At 40.5% G+C, this 19,858-nt stretch overlaps 1 protein-coding gene across 2 annotated transcripts in view; it reads left to right on the forward strand.

Moving 5' to 3' along the window:
* FCHSD2 (FCH and double SH3 domains 2) overlaps positions 1-19,858 on the forward strand; it is a 122,905-nt gene that overhangs the window by 59,623 nt on the left and 43,424 nt on the right. For both annotated transcript variants that reach the window (XM_059871468.1, XM_059871460.1), the window contains exons 4-8: positions 1,667-1,743; positions 2,841-2,985; positions 5,808-5,941; positions 6,818-6,872; positions 7,215-7,343. In XM_059871468.1, the coding sequence (XP_059727451.1) occupies positions 1,667-1,743; positions 2,841-2,985; positions 5,808-5,941; positions 6,818-6,872; positions 7,215-7,343 (540 nt within the window). The remainder of the gene's footprint in view (positions 1-1,666; positions 1,744-2,840; positions 2,986-5,807; positions 5,942-6,817; positions 6,873-7,214; positions 7,344-19,858) is intronic.

The raw sequence follows: 19,858 nt of genomic DNA on the forward strand, positions 1-19,858 counted from the left end.
ATGGGATATGTATTGAGGAAGATGGGATATATATTGATATATTGTGGAAATTGGGATATATATTGATATATGAACTAAAATGGGATATATATTGATATATGGAGGATAATGGGATACATATTGATATATTGTGGAAATTGGGATATATATTGATATATGAACTAAAATGGGATATATATTGATATGTTGAGGAAGATGGGATATATATTGATATATCGTGGAAATTGGGATATATATTGATATGTTGAGGAAGATGAGATGTTTATGGATATATTGAGGAAATTGGGATATGTATTGATATATGGACTAAAATGGGATATATATTGATATTTGGAGGATAATGGGATACATATTGATATATTGTGGAAATTGGGATATATATTGATACGTGAACTAAAATGGGATATATATTGATATATGGAGGATAATGGGATACATATTGATATATAGAGGAAAATGGGATATGTATTAATATATTGAGGAAAATGGGATATATATATATTGGAGAAAATAGGATATATATGGATATATTGAGGAAAATGGGATATATATTGATATATTGAGGAAATTGGGATATATATTGATATATTGAGGAAATTGGGATATATATTGATATATGAACTAAAATGGGATATATATTGATATATGGAGGATAATATTGCTATTGTTGAAATTGGGATATATATTGATACATGAACTAAAATGGGATATATATTGATATTTGGAGGATAATGGGATACATATTGATATATAGAGGAAAATAGGATATGTATTAATATATTGAGGAAGATGGGATATATATTGGAGAAAATAGGATATATATGGATATATTGAGGAAAATGGGATATATATTGATATATTGAGGAAGATGGGATATATGGATATATTGAGGAAATTGGGATATATATTGATATATGAACTAAAATGGGATATATATTGATATATGGAGGATAATGGGATACATATTGATATATAGAGGAAAATAGGATATGTATTAATATATTGAGGAAAATGGGATATATATATATTGGAGAAAATAGGATATATATGGATATATTGAGGAAAATGGGATATATATTGGAGAAAATAGGATATATATGGATATATTGAGGCAAATGGGATCAGCAGCCCAGAGGAGGGGTGGCTGTGGAGCAGCTCCCCTTCCCTGTGTGGTTATAAATGAAACCTGCTTCTTTCTGACCTTGAGGATGAAAATGTTGTTATTGATTTCCTGAGGCCGTGCAAAACGGAACTCAGGGACTGAAGGTGCAATTAACATTAATAATTAAAGATGAGCTGCATTTGTCAATCTCTTGTCTGGTGTAATGCTCTGAGTAATGGGCTCCTCCTGGGAGCAGCAGAGCTCCTGCAGCCTTGGATGATCCCAGCTGGGCATGTCAGGGTGGGCTCATAAGTGATGATCCAGATGTTTCCTGGATTCTGGCAGCCCCCTGTCCTCATCCAGAGAAATACAAATTGGAGTTCTCACAGCTGGCACAAGTTCAGCCCTCTCCCTTCCAGCATTGCCACCTCTGAGTGTGGGAATTTGTACATTTGCTGAGCTGGACATTGTTTGTTTCTTTGGGGTTTCATTTGTCTGACATAAAAGCAGAAATGATACTTTAATTACCTTTTTTTTAACTATTTTTTCCCCTTCTTTTAACAGAGCATTCAGAAGCTGGCTAGCCAATACTTAAAGAAGGACTGGCTGGGAATAAGAGCTGAGGAACGAAGTGATTATAGGTAATTTACCAGTTGGATATCTCAAAATTGCTGTATTTATCATTTCAATTGGTGTCATTATTTTACTTAACAATGAATCACTGCTTTTCTGTAGCTAATTTTTCTTTTTCCTTTGTAGTAGAGCATTGCCAGTTAAAAGAGAAGCTTTGTTTTCCTGGGATTAGTCTTAAATAGATGTTTATGACTTGAATATTTAGGAAGATGGGAGAAACAAAACAGCTTGACAGGACCACAACTGTAATTTGCATCTGTTTGGGTGTTAATGCCTGGATCTGAATATAGATTTTAGTAAATAACTTTAAGGCTAGAGGGATAAGTGTGTGGATTGTTTCACAGGAAAAGAGAGGAAGAGATCTCATTTTATGAGGCTGTTCTTTGTGGAGATCAAATCTGACAGCAGGGAGGAGGCAAAGCAGGAGACAGTTGTTTACAAAACTTTATTTCATTAACATGAAAGGTGGATAAAACACGAAACCAGAAATAACTCAGTTGCTGAAAGCCTTTGAACAGTACCTCTTAAATATTTGGAATAAGCTTTCAGATGTTTTGTTTTAATGTCTTCTTTGTGATTCGACAAGTTTTATTTCAAGCAGGAAGAAATTGACAGATTTGTGTTTGGGACTTTCAGCACCCTCACGTCGGTTGTGTGTTTAGAAAGAAATAAACTGAATTATCAGTGTTAAGTGTACATAAAACACTCCCATAACAGCCATGAGATCCCACAGTGCCAGAGATCTTCTCCAGACCCCTCCCTACCCATCCCCAAGTGCTGAACCCAAAACATTTGGTAACAAGTTGAATCACAAGAGAGGAACAGGCGGGAAAAGCTTTATTTTTGGTACAACTTCCATGAAAGGTTTTGTTCAAAGTGGAGATGTTTTCCAGTTCAGCCTAAAGGATTTGTGCTTAAGATTTAGTTTTAAAAGCAGTTCTTGGAAAAATGTGTGCTGCTGTCACATAAACCAGCCCAGGAGCTGGACTCTGATCCTTGTGGAGGATCCTTCCAGTTCAGGAGATGCTATAAATCCGAATTTTCAGTGGAACATCTGACCTCCCTTTCTTCCTTCCCACACCCTCTCTGTGTTTCATTGTTTTAGGAGCATGTACTCAGTTTGGAAATCACTCTTAGAAGGCACCATGCAGGTGGCCCAGTCCCGACTCAACATCTGTGAGAACTATAAAAACTTAATTTCTGAACCAGCCAGGAGTGTCCGGTGCTTTAAGGAGCAGCAGCTGAAGAAGGTATTTGTGCTTTAAGAAATCCTCTAAACTATTGTCATTTTTATTGAGGAAAAAGATGCTTTTTGAAATCTTTTATTGTGGCACTTCTAAAATATGTAAGTAGTCTTCATCTTACAAGATTCATCTTATACTCTGCATCTTACCCAGCTTGTTGGAGAGGGATGAAAATTCTGAGCTGTATCTCAATTTATAACTGCTTGAACTGAGTCTCCTAAAAATACTGTGTCAGTTGGTCAAATGTATCTCAGCAAATCTCACCCTGTGCTGTAGAAATTGCATTGGGTTTGCAGTAACAATTGCAAGTGGTTTTTGTTAGAAAAAGTTCAGATTTTAAGAAGAGACTCTTCTGAAACATGGAGGAATGGCTTGAGCAATCTCCAGGGTGGAGAGTGGAGGCTGTCCAGCCACCTCCTGTAGCACTACCACAAGCAAGTGCTCCAAAAGCTGCTTTAATTATCTCTTTAATTATCTGTAATTGTCCCTGCAGAGAAAACAGTGTAGTTCCAGTGAGCTGGATATTAATTTAATTGCTTGTTGCATTTGAAAGTCGTTGATGAGGGTGGGCAGGCCCTGGCACAGGGTGCCCAGGGCAGCTGTGGCTGTTCCATCCCTGGAAGTGTCCAAGGCCAGGTTGATGGGGCTTGGAGCAGCCTGGAATAGTGGAAGATGTCCTATAAATTAAAAAAAGAAAAAACCCAAACAACAGACATTTTATCTTTCCTTGTTACAAAGTGACAACAAAGCCCCAGAACGTGCTTAGTTCTGTGTTCTGGAGGAGTTTTTTGTAAAATACTTGGTTACAAATTTAAATAGATGTTCCTGTAATGTGAGCTCTCAGTTTCTGAACAAATTTTTCTACTCCTAAAATCATGGGCAATTTCTGTTTTGTGAGGGGAAAATTAACTTTATTAATGCTGTTTTATTGTTCTGTGGAATTCTATTTTCATGCAAAGCTTTCAAAACAATGCTGTGGCAATTTTATGGCATTCTTACTGGTAAATAATTGTACTTTATTCTTCTGCAAGTGGAGATAATTCAGTGTTCATGAGTCAGCAGCAGAAGTGGGATGTTTACATTCTTAAAAGTCATAGAAGTTCCTTTATTCCTGCCCTTCTGAATCAGCAGAACAAGTTTTTACAATTATCAGGGCAGTATTCTGGTTCAGAGTTTTCTAACAGTGATATGCTTTTCCTACAACATGGAATTATCATCCACTTGGCAGGATTAATTTTCCTACACAACCAGTTTATTGTTTTACACAGTGCAGCCTCTCACCCTTCCCTTTGAATTCCCAAACAGATAAATAATGGACAGAGAAATAATTGTTCTGACCTCCATTCACACAAAAGCTTATCAAAATTCAAATTCAACCAGGAAAATACTTGTAAGGTTACATGGGAATACCCATCCAAAGTGGCATCCAGTCTCCTGACAATTTTTTTATCCTACAGGGATGCAAACCAAGATTATTTAACTCTTCTCAAATGATCTTTTTAACAACTGGGGTTATTTGATATTTTAATTTTTTGATGCTGACAGGAGATTTTAGGGATCAAAATCCCCACTGAGGTTGCAAAACCCTGGTTCTTTTCACAGGCTTTTAGCTCTTTGTCAGCCATCCATTACATACAGATTATTTTGCCTTTCATTTTTCACTGATGCACACAGAGGTCTCCAAAAAATCCAAATTCTGCCTTCCACCACTCCCCACACCAGCCTCTAGGCAATGCACTCTCTGGAGCCCATTGCTTTATTGGTCTGCACACATCAAACAGTGGCTTTAGTGGGAATTTTTCTGTGCTTTGTAGCAATTTGACAGCTTCAGGGAGAGCAGGATTGTGTGGTGAGAAGACCAGCAATTCCTGATGGCTGCCAGTTTGTTTTTTCCAGGTGGCTGGCTGTTATTTTTCAGCAGTGGAACAGGGGGAAGTCAATATTAGGTTGTTGGATCCCAGCACCCCATCAGTCCTGCACTGCTCCCAAAGGAGGTTACATTAATTATGCATTAATAATTAGTGTCATGAAGAAGCTGAGGTGTTCAGCACCTGGAATGAGGGCAGCCAGGGGGGTGATGATGATATGAAAAGAGCTTGGACCTTTGGGGTGGTGTTTGAAGGACTCAAAAGTTTGAACTCACCCCTGGGTGCTGCTGGAGCCTTCACTGACCACATCCAGCCTGTGATGTCTGTAATTAAATAGAAATCCACTGGACTATCAATCTCCTGCATGCTTAATCCAGTTTGGGTAAAGGCAAATCTTTAGTAATCTCTTCTGAAGAGAGTTTTAATTCTAGACACTGATGGTTCACATTGGTTTTCTTACCTAGATCCTGCTTAGCACACATCCTTTCCCACTTTGTTGGGATTTTTCTTAAGCTGGCAGGGTGTCTGAAGAATTGCTGAATATAATAATTTTCCTTTCTGTTGTATTGTGTTTTGTGTGGCAGCTTTTGCTTCATGTTTTAAATTTTAAAGAAGGAAAGATTAATCATTTTTTTGGTATCCCTTCCAGTAGATTGCCTTCGGATTTTTCCCAGTTGTATTCTGATGGCTTCAACTAATTACTGCATCCAAAGCTTTCAGAACTTTTCTGTTTGATTTGTGGCTTATCCTAACACTTTAAACAGCAGCAGAAAGAAGGGAAGAGAGAAAGTTTTGTGCTCTGCTCAGTTTTAAAAGACCTGCATGAATAATTGACCAGGAGTGACTTGAAGCCTGCATCCTTCCCTATAAAATACCATAAAAAGCAGCAAAACGATGATGATAATGTTATTTGGATGCAAAAAAAAAATAATATTTTCTTTCCTGAATGCTTTTTTTCAGTGTGTGGACCAGCTGACAAGGATCCAAGCTGAACTACAGGAGACAGTCAAAGATTTAGCTAAAGGCAAAAAGAAATATTTTGAGACTGAACAGATGGCTCAGGCGGTGCGGGAGAAAGCTGATATTGAGGCCAAGTATGTTTTTCTAATGGCATATGTAGGAATAATTGCAGCCCCAAAAAGCACATTTCTATTAGGTTTTACACTTGATATTTGGCTTTCAATGAGATCCTGCCAGGTTGTCTTTGAATTTGCTCCTATACATTTTTGTAGCTATTTCAGGCACACCCTGTGAGGAAATTAGAGCTTGTTTGGGTTGGTTTGTTTAGGAAGGAAGTTCAAGCAACAGCTTTAATTTGGCATTTTCTGTGGACAGTGTGTCAGCTGGCACTTTTTTGATATTAAAGCCTCCTGACTTCCTTTTCTGTCCACACATCTCAAATTTTGCATCAGTCTGTTTAGAGGGGGAGAGGCAGCAGGATACTGTTTTTCATTTTTTGAGATAAATTTTGGGGGCTTTAGGTTTTTTCTGTTCCTTGACATCCTAAGGAGGGTGATTTCCTTCCTTCCAGGAAAACCAGTAACACATGTTTTGGGTTTGGAGTCTGGCCTGTCTTGTGGGAGTTCACCACACCCCTTTTGCTTTTTTTTTCCTTGAATTTTTATTTTTAGAAGTTATTCTGAATTGCTCTCAGGGAATGAAATTATGGTTTCCTTAGACATCTTTTCTGTCTTTCTGAGGGATGAGGAAAAGAACTTTAATAAAATTTCCTCTAATGCCTGAAGAAAGTAAACAATCATACATAAACAAACAAAAACAACCAAAAATTTGAGTTTGGGGGTTTTGGAGCAGATTTATCCTGCAGTTTTATTCAGATTAAAATAGCTATTGACTTGATTTTGTTTTCTTACTTACTTTTTATACCACCATCCTTTAGAGAGTGAAAAAAATACTTTTGTAGAAATGGTGTAAGGCAATCATTGAATTTCTTCTGCTCATTTCTGTTCCAGGTCCAAACTTAGTCTTTTTCAGTCAAGAATAAGCTTGCAGAAGGCAAGTGTGAAGGTGAGTATAAAACTTGGATTTTGCTGCTCGTTTCATGAGGCAAATGCCCCAAATTGTCTGGAATGTAGAGGTGAGGGACAGCTTGGAAGGGAAATTGGTGGGACAAAGGATGAGCTAAGAGCATTCTCTGGGCAGAGTATAGAATTATGTATGGAATATATGCAAGGAATTATAAACCTAATTAGAGTTAAAATTGTTCTTTGAAGACCACAGGTGAAATTCCAATTGCAGGAGAGAAAACTCCATCACTGTATTAACACGATGTACACACAGTTAATTGGCTCCTGGTGAATGCTTGGTGATTCAGATTGCCTTTGTGAGCTGTGTTTTCACTTGTTGCAGTTAAAAGCCCGACGATCCGAGTGCAATTCCAAGGCTATTCACGCCAGGAATGATTATCTCCTCACTTTAGCAGCTGCCAATGCCCACCAGGATCGCTACTATCAAACTGACCTGGTGAACATCATGAAGGTAAGGAAGCTGATTGCTGCCTGCCACAGCCTGTTGGAATCCAGAATGCCAAGAATTCTCAGAACTTTGGGCCTGTAAGGCAAGAATTAAATGCAGGATTTGGTCTGAGACCTTGGAAAAGGCTTCCAAACTTGGCAAGAATGTTCATTTGTAGTTTAAAGCAGAGAAATATTGAGCTAAGTAAGGGAAAGTTTAGAGTTTGAGATAGAGAAAAATAAAGGTAGTTCCAAAGGTACACCAGGAGTGGAAAATGCAGCACTGTGTGCCATGACATGAGTGGCTGAGAAAGCTCACACTGTAGCATGGATCCATAAGATGAAATATTTAAGGATTGGATCAGAAACATCAATATCCTTGTTAGCAGTGTTTTATTAATCAATAACTCCTTAAAAAGTCTGGTGGCTGAGGGTCTTGGGACCTTTTGAGCCATGCAGTGAAGATGTGAGCCAAACTTACCCTTCCTGTCTGTGTAGAAGGTAAGAATATAAACTCCATCATCAAAAACAACTCAGAGGTCCTGTCTGGAATTCCTTCCAAATTGCCCCACAAGTGAATTATCACAACTGGGAACTGGGTAAATCTGGGAGGGTGCAAAGTCCTGCATGGGCTTTTCTAGTGAGCTGCCATGAGTGAGAGGGAAGATAGAGCCTGCAGTGGTGTCTGAAAAACTTGGAACCAGCTTTCAGGCCCCAAAACTGAGCAATCACTTCATTTTTTAATTCACTGCCTTTCTGAAAAAGTCACTTGGATAAAACTCACTTGGATAAACGATTAAAAAAAAATCTGACAGAAAAACTCATTTGGATAAAGGAGTCAGGTTTGTCAAACTAAGCCCTGTCTTTTCCTCTTGTAAGGAAACTGCAGAAAATTTAACTTCTTTAGTGCCATATCCCATAAGCCTTTTTATTTTGTGTCTGATCAGAACACTTCTTTATGGTGTGATTAATGAGCTAGAGTTATTAAATATCTTGGTTCCAAAGTATGGATTTTAAGGAACAGCAGTCAGCATTCTTGTTCTCACCTGTGGCACTTTGCCAGGTCAAGGCAGGAGCAGCTCCTTGAACTCAGAGGAAATGACACACTTCAAAAAGTTCACATCTGATTGCTCACTGTTGTTTTTTCTTAAATATCACCCTAGAATTAATTAAATGTACACTATTCCTGTGTCTTTGAATTTGAGAGTTACAGATAAATTGTAAAATCACCTCCTTCACACTTTATCTGCTTGCATTTCACATGTTGACATTTTCAAACTTTACCTGAATTTGCTCTTTACAAATTATTTCTAGGCAGGGTGACTTAGAAGTCTGTCATTTGCATTTTGAAGGGCCTTATTGGAGAAATAGCATAGAATTATAACAAATCCCTGTATTATCAGCATGCCTGTGCATTTTTGGGGGGAAATACTGATATGAAAACCAGGTAGGTGAGGTAAAAAATAAAAGCACCAAAGGAATTCTCCCACTCTTCCCTCTGTATGTACTTTTCTGTTAGTAAAATGTGAATATTTGTACTGACTACATGTTTACTACATGGAAATGCTTGTAAAAAATTTCCTTGTGCTGGTGCAGATAAAATTATTAATTGATGCTTACATAAGATAATTCCATACTTACATGCATGGTTGGCTGTCCTCACTTAATGCTCTTACTTGAGAGCAATTCCAGAAGGGAATTGAGTAGGTTCACAAAAAAAACCAAACAAAAAGGGTGCTTGAAATAATTTTTAAAAATGAGCAAATAGCCTTGGTAATGTTTTTTCAAGCCTTTCTCAAGCTGAACCTTTTTATTTTTCATACAGAAAAAGCCTTTCAGCTTATTCTTTGGTATAAATAATTGTGGTTTACTGAAAGCTTAAGTGCTTTCATCCAGCCAAATTACTGTGGAAGGAAAGGACAACACTCAGGGTTCATTTTTCTGCATCTCCCAGATATTTATAGCAGTTGCATCTCTTTGTCTGGTAAACAACAGTGGGTTTTTAATGAAGAGCTGTAAATTCAGGTCTCCTGCACTGTTGGCTGTGAGCAAAACTCCCTGGGAACACACCCAGGTCACTCCCTGGGAATGGGGTCATTCTCTGGAGCAAGGCAGAGGTCCCAAAATTGGAGTGGCTACTGGAGATTTTAGGGGAGAGAGAGGGAGAATCTTCAGGAAAATCCAGGATAATGCATCACTGGACTCTAATTCTTTCATCCTTCAATGTAAATTGAAGGATGAAACTGCTTAAATGTATAAATAAATGCAATAGGAACAGCAGCTTGTAATCTGGAATGGGATTTGCTGGCAAAGGGTTCTGGTTTCTCCTTCTCCTCCTTCTGAAATTCCTGAGGGAACCACACTGTACAAAGGAAAAAATGATTATTTTATTTAGCAGAATGATTTAACACAAATGGAGAGGGAACTGGAGGCAGAGGTGGCCAATTGAAGGTGAAGAATCATTCAGTATAAGCAAATGTACAGTGACTGAGAAATGGAGCAAGATCTTGCCAATTTTGGTTGACCAGGCAGAAAATAGCACATGAAATTATGTTTAAAAGAGAAATGCAGTAACTTGGGGGAAAAAATTGCTGCCTACAGAATAAAGAACCCTGAATAGCCATTACCATTTTTGAAAGAGATGCTGGAACTGGAAAATGGAGTGAAGGATAAAGGAATGGAGACACCTGTGCAATGTTTCTATTGTCTAGGTGACATCCCTGGGAAGGGAGGATTTTGGAAGGGAGTTTCACCCTTCCAGCACAGGTTTTGTTTCAATAGGTTGAGTGGTGGTGTGACCCAGTATATTGAGCAGTTCTAGTGTCTAAACTGAACATCTTTGCTGCTGTGTTGTGATTAATATTCAGAAAATGTGCTTTTTATCTCAATATTAGTAAGCCCTTAGGTATTCCTGTAGTGCCACGTGCTGTCTGTGAGTGTTTCCCCATTTAGCTGCCCTTGAGCTGATCTTTGAACTGCTCAGGGCTCTCCACATTTCTAAATCACATCAAGTATCTCCTCAGACTGTTCAGATTTTGGACCCAGTGCCTGGTTTTTCTAGTTGTTACCCAAAAATGATAAAATCTTTAGAGCTAGGAAAAAACCACAGGCAAACTTTTCAGCTGATACTTGGCTGTGTTACTGTACATACATTTACACATGGGTCAGAGGCTGTTTCTGTTTGCACCCACCATAAACAGTTTCTCCATGGGTTTTGGGTTCTTGTTTCCAGAATTAGGATGGAGTTGTGTTGGTTCTGTTGCCTCTGGCTCGTTGGGAGCCAGGGCTGGCTTGGCTGGAGCACACCCAGTCCCTGGCCTGTTATCTTGGAGATACCTATTATTATCACTGTGTTAATTGAAAGGATTGAAGGGATCACAGCTGGGCAAAAAATGATTTATTACTCAAACATCAGCCTCAAAGGCTTTGAGATTTAAAAGAGCAAGCAGTCAGCTATAGCTCAAAGTAGGGACACATTTCTTGATTAATATAACATTCTAATCCAAGAGAAAGTTGCCACAAAGTTGATTTGATTTTTCTAACCTATCACCTTTACTTAATTCTGCTGCACTGTGGATACTTTTATCTGCTATTACACTTGCACACATGTGATTCTGTTATAACATTTAAACTCTTAGCTTACTCTATACATTACTTACTTTAGTAAGTAAATGCTTACTAAACTTTAGTAATTACAAAATACTTTACTTACTTTAATAATTACCTTAGTGCAGTAATTACATTGCTACACTGTAAAACCCTTCACCATCTTACTCAATACAGTCTCTTATTTGCCTAAGGTATATTCTTACTTACAGCTATAGAAACATAAGTTTGTAATTTTTCTGCTTACTGTCTGTGTACTTGTATTTTTACATCAATCCAAGCTTCTTGCAAGGCTGCAAATCAAACGTTTCAGAATCTGTGGAAGTTTTTGTCTTTCCATTTCCTACACTGGCCATGATGTGCATCCAGCTGCTGCCACTGCGCTCTCAGACCATCCCTGTGCAGACAGTGCTCACTTCCCCAGCAAGTGTGAGGTTTTCCTCTCAGCTCTGGCATGGCTGCATTGATAAATAGTGAGTTAAAAGCTCAGCTGATGTGGCTGCCTCTTCCCATCTGTTTTCTCCTTATATTAAATTACCTTTTATTTCAGTAGGCTGAAAGGTGTCTTACTTGGCATAAAATAGAATCAAGGGGTGTTTATTGTTGCATGTGGACATCAGGGGTTGGTTCTGGCATCCTGTGTGAGCTGAGCTGAGCAGAGACAGGTGGAGTTCCTGCACAGCCAGCCTGGGGGATGGATCTTCAGTGCTTTGGAACAGTAAAATCCAATAAAAGGCTGTGTTGGTGTTGGAGAAAGGAGGGCTGGAGATATTTTGCAGCCACAGTGTTGGTTTGTGCCTGCAGGAGGGATTTCCAGCCTGTTGGGAAAGAGTGATGTGTGCTGGGCTGAGGCACCTTGGGCTGCTCCCAGCAGGAAGCTGCTGCTGGGTTTGTTCTTGTGTCTGGCTCTGGAGTGCTGCTGTGGTGCTGTCCTGTGACAAATGAATCACAAATCCACCTTGTGGCCTTGTTTCCTTTTCTGTGACAGGCAGCAAAAGGAGTTTCTCATACCAGGGTTCCTGGTGCACACAGCCCCTGCCTGTTTTCAGTGGTTCAGAGTATGTTAGTTTATGTTGCAACATTTTTTTTGCAGGGAAAAAAAAGTGATTGGCTCTGCTGTGTTTGTAACTGGGAAAGCCATCACAGACTAAACAGGGATGCTTGGAAAGAAAATACAAATTGCTTCCAGCTCTTTCAGTAGGATGAAGAATTGTTCCTACTGTCCCTTCCTAGTTTTCCAGTTACAGCACTTAATAGGGAGCAAAGCCATTCTAGGTTTCTGTTCAGAAAAGATTTGAATCCTTTTGCCTTTTTTTTTTTATCAGTCCTTTATGTCCATTTCAATCTCAGCAGTGAAATTAAAACCCCTCAAAGCACTGACTAAATAAAGACTGGTAATGTTTTACTCTTTTCCAATTTCCTGACAAGCTGCTTAGGAAGAGTTGCCATCACCTGAATGTGAAAGTACAGTCCAGAAACCCTTTTAAAAATAAGTTGTCTGCCTGGTGCTTAGTTTTTTACTTTAAACTGAGGTCTGAGGAAGTCTGAGATGATGTTTGAAATCAAATCAGGACTGTTTTGTTATTCATCCTTTTAGAAACTTTATCATTTTTTAACGCTGTGCTCTTAATTCTGTACATTCCCCTCATGAACCACGTCAAAGAATGACTTTACACAGCAGCTTGCTATGAGGAAATGTTGACATGAAAAAAGAAAAGCAGGTGTGCTGGACACTTTAAACAGTTTTGAGATTATTTAAAGAGAGAAAGAAAGAGGGAACAAAAACCTCCATTTCAAAATCACAGAATGGTTTGGGTTAGAAAGGACCTTAAAGGCCATCCAGTTCCAACACCTTCCACTGTCCCAGGCCAGGCTGGAGCAATTCCAGGGATCCAGGGGCAGCTGCAGCTTCTCTGGGCACCCTGTGCCAGGGCTGGGGAACAGCTTACAGGTGGTGCTGCATTTTTTATGAGCACAGAAAAGTTCTGGAGAAAGTAGCAAGGAGCAGGGGCAGGTATTTCTAAGCTAAACTCTTTTAAAAGGAATTATTTCATGTCATTGCTCATGTGGGCTTTGGTGTTTGAGGGAGAACGGTGTCAAAAGCTGGTGCCTTGTCTTTGTGGTTTCAGTGGTTTCTTTTATCCTGTTGTAATTATTAGGCTGCTTTTCTGGTTTTTTCTGTACTTTCCAGTTTGCTTGACACGAGGAAGTGGAGTTGTGTAATTTGGCTCTTGTTCTTGATCAGAGTTCTTGTGATGATTTGGCAGGTTTGAATAAAAACTTGGTTACATCATTTACCTGCAACAGCCCTTTGCCCAGGTGTGGGTGACAGTAACAACACAAGTTACAGCAGAGCTTTGTTAATTTGAGAGGTTGATTTATAAAATTACAGGTGAAGTGTGGCTTTTCCACACCCTTGCCTGTTTTTAAGGACTCTGATAGAGGAAGAGATCTGGCTGTCTTCCAAGGAATGAGCAACCTGGTGTACTTGACCCTGCTCTGAGGGCAGAGGTTGAACCAATATCTCCCTTTTAAACATGAATTTATAATTATAATAAAACTCTATCATTCCTTAAAACAGCATTTTTTGCTAAGGAGGTTCTCCTTGGGATTTAACCTCCTGCTTTCTGGTTTTGGGTTTTTTTCAGCAGTTAAGTGGAGTAACTGCATGAGTTCCAGCAATGCTGGAACCTTCATGTTCTGGTGAGCCTTGGTTTTTATTTGTTGGAATGGTTGGGAGTTTTTGTGAAGCTGTGTTGACTTCTCTGTTTTCAGCATAGTCATCCATCACTTTTCCCACACACTTTCAATGATCATTTAAAACAAATGGAAGTGCAGGCTTCAAACATGACTTGCACAAATGAGATTCAGCTGGAGCTGGCAGTGTTTATAAAAATGACCCCAAACTGAGGACTTGGTGGCTTCCAGTTAATAATTTGCTTTATGCCCTGAATTTAATAAGATGTGTGTGGCAAAGGGTTCTTTCCCCTGGTGGCTCTGTCTGAATTGAAAAATAAGTAGACACAGTAGCTAAAAGTCTTCAATTGGCTTAAGAATGTTATCCCAGCACTGCCGTGTCCTGCAGAAATAAAAGGGTACCATTTGCATCAGCACATGTTTCTGTAGCCTCTGGAACAAGAGAACCAATATTATCACTGTAAAAAATCAATTTACGTCCATGGTATTGTTTCCAACTTTCTGGAATGATTTAGAAGCACCCAGGGGATTCCGTTTTTAAAATGGAAAGTTTGTCCCTCAACGAATAAATAGCATTAAGATAAAGTAATTCTGAAGTCACCAGAGATTTCCATGTTCTTCTATAAATCTCTTTTATTATTTCAGTGCTACCAATTCTTTTAAGATCCTGTAAAACTCCCTTAAAACTGCAGAGGGGACTTGTGCAAGTGGAAGAACTATTGTTTCACTTCCGGTCCTTGTCAACTGTAAGCCACAAATATTCTGTAATCCCAGTTAAGGCAGCCATGGATGGCATTATCTCCAGCCTCAGATGGGCACAGGAACTTTCCTTCTCAGGCAGTTGATGGGTGTGCTTGGCCTCCTCATGGTCATTCCCACAGAGGGGGGTGGCTGGAGGGATCGTGCTCAGCACATGATCCCAGTGTTCCAGCAGATGCTCATTGTGGGTTCCACAGCAGCTGATCCTGATCCCACACTGTTTTCCCATCCAGGGACATCTGTCTCTGTGTTGATGTGCACATCAAACCTGGGGGAAGAGAATTCCAGGTTGTAGTGTAGTTCTGCTTCCACATAAATTATTAGATCATTAGTTGTGGTCTCTTGTTCAGTGTTTTTCTTAAATGCTCATCTCTCCCATTCCCAGCTGATACCTGAGAAGTGCCTGGGAGAATTTTAGGTGTTCACAGTCCATGGAATATGTGCTAACTCCAATTGGGAGCACTTGGATTCCAGCTGACTGTGAGTTAATGTTCGCAGGGAAGTGAAAAGAGGATTTGGACTGGAAATGCAACTTTTGATGTTAATTTTGGTAAAACCACAAGCAAGGGAGGTTTACAATAAATGGTATTTGCACCACTAACTGTGCTGTATGTATGTCATAGAATCATGGATTGGTTTGGGTTGGAAGGGACTTTAAAAACTATCCAGTCCCACTCCCTGCCATGGCAGGGACACCTCACACTGTCCCAAGTTGCTCCAAGCCCTGTCCAGCCTGGTCTTGGGCACTGCCAGGGATCCAGGGGCAGCCACAGCTGCTTTGGGCACCCTGTGCCAGGGCCTGCCCACCCTCCCAGGGAATAATTCCTTCCCAGTATCCTGTCTATCCCTGCCCTCTTGCCCCCCAGTTCTTTCATTTCCAATTATATCTTTATTTTTTCATAGACAAAATGTGGATTTTCAGTTTCAAATCCACCACTCACCCCCTGAAAAATCACATTGCTTATCACACAGTCTTTCCATGTGACCTTGAGGCACAGGAGTGGGGCTGAGTCACAACTGTTTCTGTTTTGAAGATGAGAAAGTGTGATGGTCACATTGGCCTGGTGACAGTCAGTTTGTCCCACCTCGTGTTTCAGTCACAAATGAATCCCTTGGTAAAGCATTTGACCCAGAGAAGTCCATTTATTCCTGGGATCCAGGTGTTTGTTCCTCCATGGCTGGGCAGAGCAGCGTGGCAAAGTCTAATACAGAACTCAGGGCAACTTAATTATCTTAAAACAATGACCATTTTTCATGGTGAAATAAATTATTTCTTGATAATATCATTGACTTTTCAGTCAGGTTTCCTTTGGTGTTTTCACAGAAATAACTTAAGAAAAGGGTTGATTGTAAAAGTGCAGTGTGATTTTACAGATGCTTATGAAAGAAAGGCATTCCCCCTTGTCCTGTCCCTCCAGGCCTTGTCCCCAGTCCCTCTCCAGCTCTCCTGGAGCCCCTTCAGGCCCTGGAGGGGCTCTGAGCTCTCCCTGGAGCCTTCTCCTCTCCAGGTGAGCACCCCCAGCTCTCCCAGCCTGGCTCCAGCCCTGGAGCAGCTCTGGAGCCTCCTCTGGGCTCTCTCCAGCAGCCCCAGGTGCTGCTGCTGTGTCCCCAGGGCTGGGGCAGCTCTGCAGGTGGGCTCTCACCTGGGCTCAGGGACAGAGAGGGAGAATGATCAGGGATGAAATCAGGGATTTAAGCTGAATGTAAAAGAAGGAAAATGCCTGGAAAGGCAAAAAGAAAAAAAAATTCAGAACCCCTGCTAGAAGAAGGGCAGCAGGAAAGAAGTGTAAGGATTAGGACTGGGAAGGAGTTACTTGAAAGGAATCTGGGAGAAATCTGGTTGAGAAAGGCAGCAGAAAAACTAAGACCCTTTTTTTTTTTTAATTTTTTTCTTCATTTAAAGATTTTATGCAGAAACTGTTTAGGATTTGAATGGGGCTTTGAGATATTTTGGTCAGCTGTCATAAACCCGCTCATTGTGAGCAGGAAATGAAACTGCCATCTTGTTTCAAAGCCACACTGTAACACAATGGGAGCAGGTCCCAAAATACTTCCCTGTGCCAGAGAGCAGCCTTGGAGCTCAGGAAGCACCTGGGCTGCTCTGTTTGGGAGGCAGGTGGGGCATGCAGCATTCCTGCTTTAGGATTCATGGAGAAAAGCATCCCAAACAGATCCTTCACAGGGTTTTGTTTGCTTGAGGGCTTTATTTTCAGCAGCTTCACTGGGAGATTTGAAGAAGCAGGGAAAAGTTACTTTTTTCCTCGGTGGTTTTTTTTTTTTCTGCTGTTACTCATAATCACCCAGTGTTTCAGTGAGTTACCTGGAAAGGAGGTGTTTCCATTGAAACCAGGGGAAAAACTTGTGGATTATTCTTAAAATTGAATGTGTGTGCCCAGGTTTTGTCTTGTTAAATGAGATATTAAAATGATAATTGTCCTGTTAAATGGGATATTAAACTGTAAGAGTTACTGAAAATGCAGAGACCTCAGAGCCCCTTCCAGGGCCTGAAGGGGCTCCAGGAGAGCTGGAGAGGGACTGGGGACAGGGGATGGAGGGACAGGACACAGGGAATGGCTTCCACTGCCAGAGGGCAGGGCTGGATGGGATTTTGGGCAGGAATTATTCCCTGGGATGATGGGCAGGCCCTGGCACAGGGTGCCCAGAGAAGCTGTGGCTGCCCCTGGATCCCTGGCAGTATCCCAGGCCAGGTTTGGGGCTTGGAGCAGCCTGGGACAGTGGGAGGTGTCCCTGCCATGGCAGGGGTGGGATGGGATGATTTTAAGGTCTCTTCCCACCAACCCATCCTGTGATTCTGTGACTCATCTTCTGTCATCAGTGGCAGGACAAACCATTTCTGAGTGACTTCACTAATGAAAGCAGCAGAAGAATTATAACAAGGAGATGAGGCCCAAAATAGCACAAGGCCAATAAGTGTGAGATGGAAAATGTCACACTGAATTTGAAGTTTAATTAAATCCCAGAAAACATTATGGGGAAAATGGTTAAATGGTTTCTAATCTACAGCTGTCTTGCCAAGAGGGAGGCAAACCTGGGAAGAGTTTTCACAGATCTTTGAGGGTTTCATAGGGCCCAGCTGTCAAATTTTGAGGGGTTCTTTTTTCTTTCAGCTTCCAAAGCTCTGCTCTTTTTGGAGGCCATGCAGGTGTTTTGGGGTGGCTGGAAATGAGGAGCTGCTCATTCCCTGTGTGGACAGGAGCTGCTTGGGCTCTGGTTTTTGCACAGTCTTTAGAAAACTTGGAATCCCTTCCTGCAGCTGAAAATTCCTATTTAGATTTTACAAATTGCTAAGGGGATAATGGATTGTAAAGTTGGCCCAGAAGCTCAGTCAGGCAAAGAGGAGGAGGAGGAGTGGGAATGCTCCAGTGTGGTTTGTCTCCCTACCTGCAGGCTTGATCCCCAAAAATAAAATTCCCATCTGTTCAAGTTGTCATCTCTGCTTAAACAGCTTTGCAGCCAGGCTAAACCCCCTTGGTGTGGAGGGAGGTAAGCATTCCCTACCAGTGGCTTCCTTAATTCCTGATGGCTGACTTGTGGAATGGTGTCATCCAGCTGAAGGAGGAGATTATTTTATAATGTTTTACAAATTAGGAAAGCCCTAAGGTAATTGCTTGTAGGATTGGAATGCTGATTAAAGGAATTAATCTCTCTCTGGTATTGCCAGTGTTGCTCATGGATAATGGGAAGAACCTTTTCCATGCACTCTCCTTGTGGTACCAGCATTGTCCAGGGCATCCAGCAGCACCTTCCAGCACCTCCTTCCATGAGGGCCTTCTTAAAAATCCTCATGGAATTTTTAAAACTTGGGGAAAGTTTCAGTGCTTGGGTTCAAGGCTTTTATGTCATAAAAGTCTTGGGGAGCTGAAAATGATTCAAAATGAAAATGAAAAAAAAAATTGTTAGGAAGAATCATGACACTATTCTGGGATTTAGGTGCCTGAATTTTCTTGGGGATAAGCTTCTTTTGACTGGAGTGTTAAACCAGCTACATGGAGATAGTTAAAAATCGGGTTTCTAGTTCAAGCTCAAGAGTATTAGAAATCAAAAATTTAAATTGCTCCTATTAATAAAATTGTACAGTGTTTACTATGCTAGATTTATAGATATTGTATATATAACTTAACAGATAAGAATTCCATTTACTAAAAGATAATTTTCAAAAACACAGAATTCCAAGAAAAAAAGTCCATAAAAAGAAGATGGCAAATCTGAGAAGTACCTTTTTTCCTGCATAAAATGTTCACAGATGTTTGTGGCTCTGTGTATACCCAAATGATTCAACATTTTTTGATAGTTGATCCACTTCTGTCAGGTTTTGCTGTTCTCACTGGGCAGTTCATCCAGTTGGATTCAGTCTCAGTTCCTTCAGCTGGATTATTTTAGTGTATTTTTATGATATTCATATGTGACTTCAGGTCCAGATCCCTGGATTCTGTGTCTCAGCATTCCCACTGAGCACAGACCCTTCTCCCTGGCTGGCCCTGGGAGCCCCATTTCTAATTTAAAGGGGGATATTGGAGCATTCAGTGAATTAACTTTGCTGAAAGGTTCAATTTATTTAATAGCAAAGACTAAGCACTGAAGACAGCCTTGTATCAAAGTAATCCCAGCCCTGCCAGATCCTTGGGATGTCTCTTCCTGTGGGATTTCAGTCTCCAGCTCTGCTCTGCCCACACAGTGTCAGGAGGGCCTCTGAGCAGTGGCACTGTGAAATTAAGGAGTTTTTTAAAAGGTTTGAGTATTAATCCTACAGGGCTGAAATAAGTTTGAAAGGGAGCTTAACGTTAATTCAGTTATGTTCAGCAAATACTGTCAGGAGACCAAAGTATATTTAGGTATTCCCAGTCAGGCCACACTTCAGAAGTGATTTAATTAAAAGATTTAACAGAACTAGATCTCATTTTTGTTCATTTTTCTGTTGATTTTTGTTATCCATCACTGTCCTTTCAAACAGTAGAAGATCAGAAAATCCTCTCAGCTTCTGGAGAATATGGCAGAACTGATGATTCCATCAATCCTTGTTCAGGAATACTGCTTGGAATGGGGATTCTGTGCCAGGCTTTGGGGTGGGGGTGGGGGGAATCTGTTTGTGAAAGGGCAAAACCTTCCACAATATTTTTAATTATGGACTTCAGGCTCAAATTATCTTTGTCCTCAACCACTGGTGCTTACCAGGAGTGCAGGCATAATTTGTTAGTGTGATTCCCCTGGAGATAATTGAGAATGGACTCCTAGAAGTAATAAAGCATAATTGGCACCCAGAATTCCCAAGTGGGCTTTGGGAACCCAGGATGAATCTTCCTGCTGCACTGCAGCTGCCATACCTTTGGCAATACCCCCACCATGTTTTTTCCTTTATTGTGGGACATAAATGCTGTCATTGTTCTGTGATTCCATAATTACTGCAAATAATCACACTGCTGTGACTCTGGGCCACTTTCCTTATAAGAACACATTTGT

Source organism: Haemorhous mexicanus, chromosome 2 (genome assembly GCF_027477595.1).
Source record: "Haemorhous mexicanus isolate bHaeMex1 chromosome 2, bHaeMex1.pri, whole genome shotgun sequence".
Lineage (NCBI taxonomy): Eukaryota > Metazoa > Chordata > Aves > Passeriformes > Fringillidae > Haemorhous > Haemorhous mexicanus.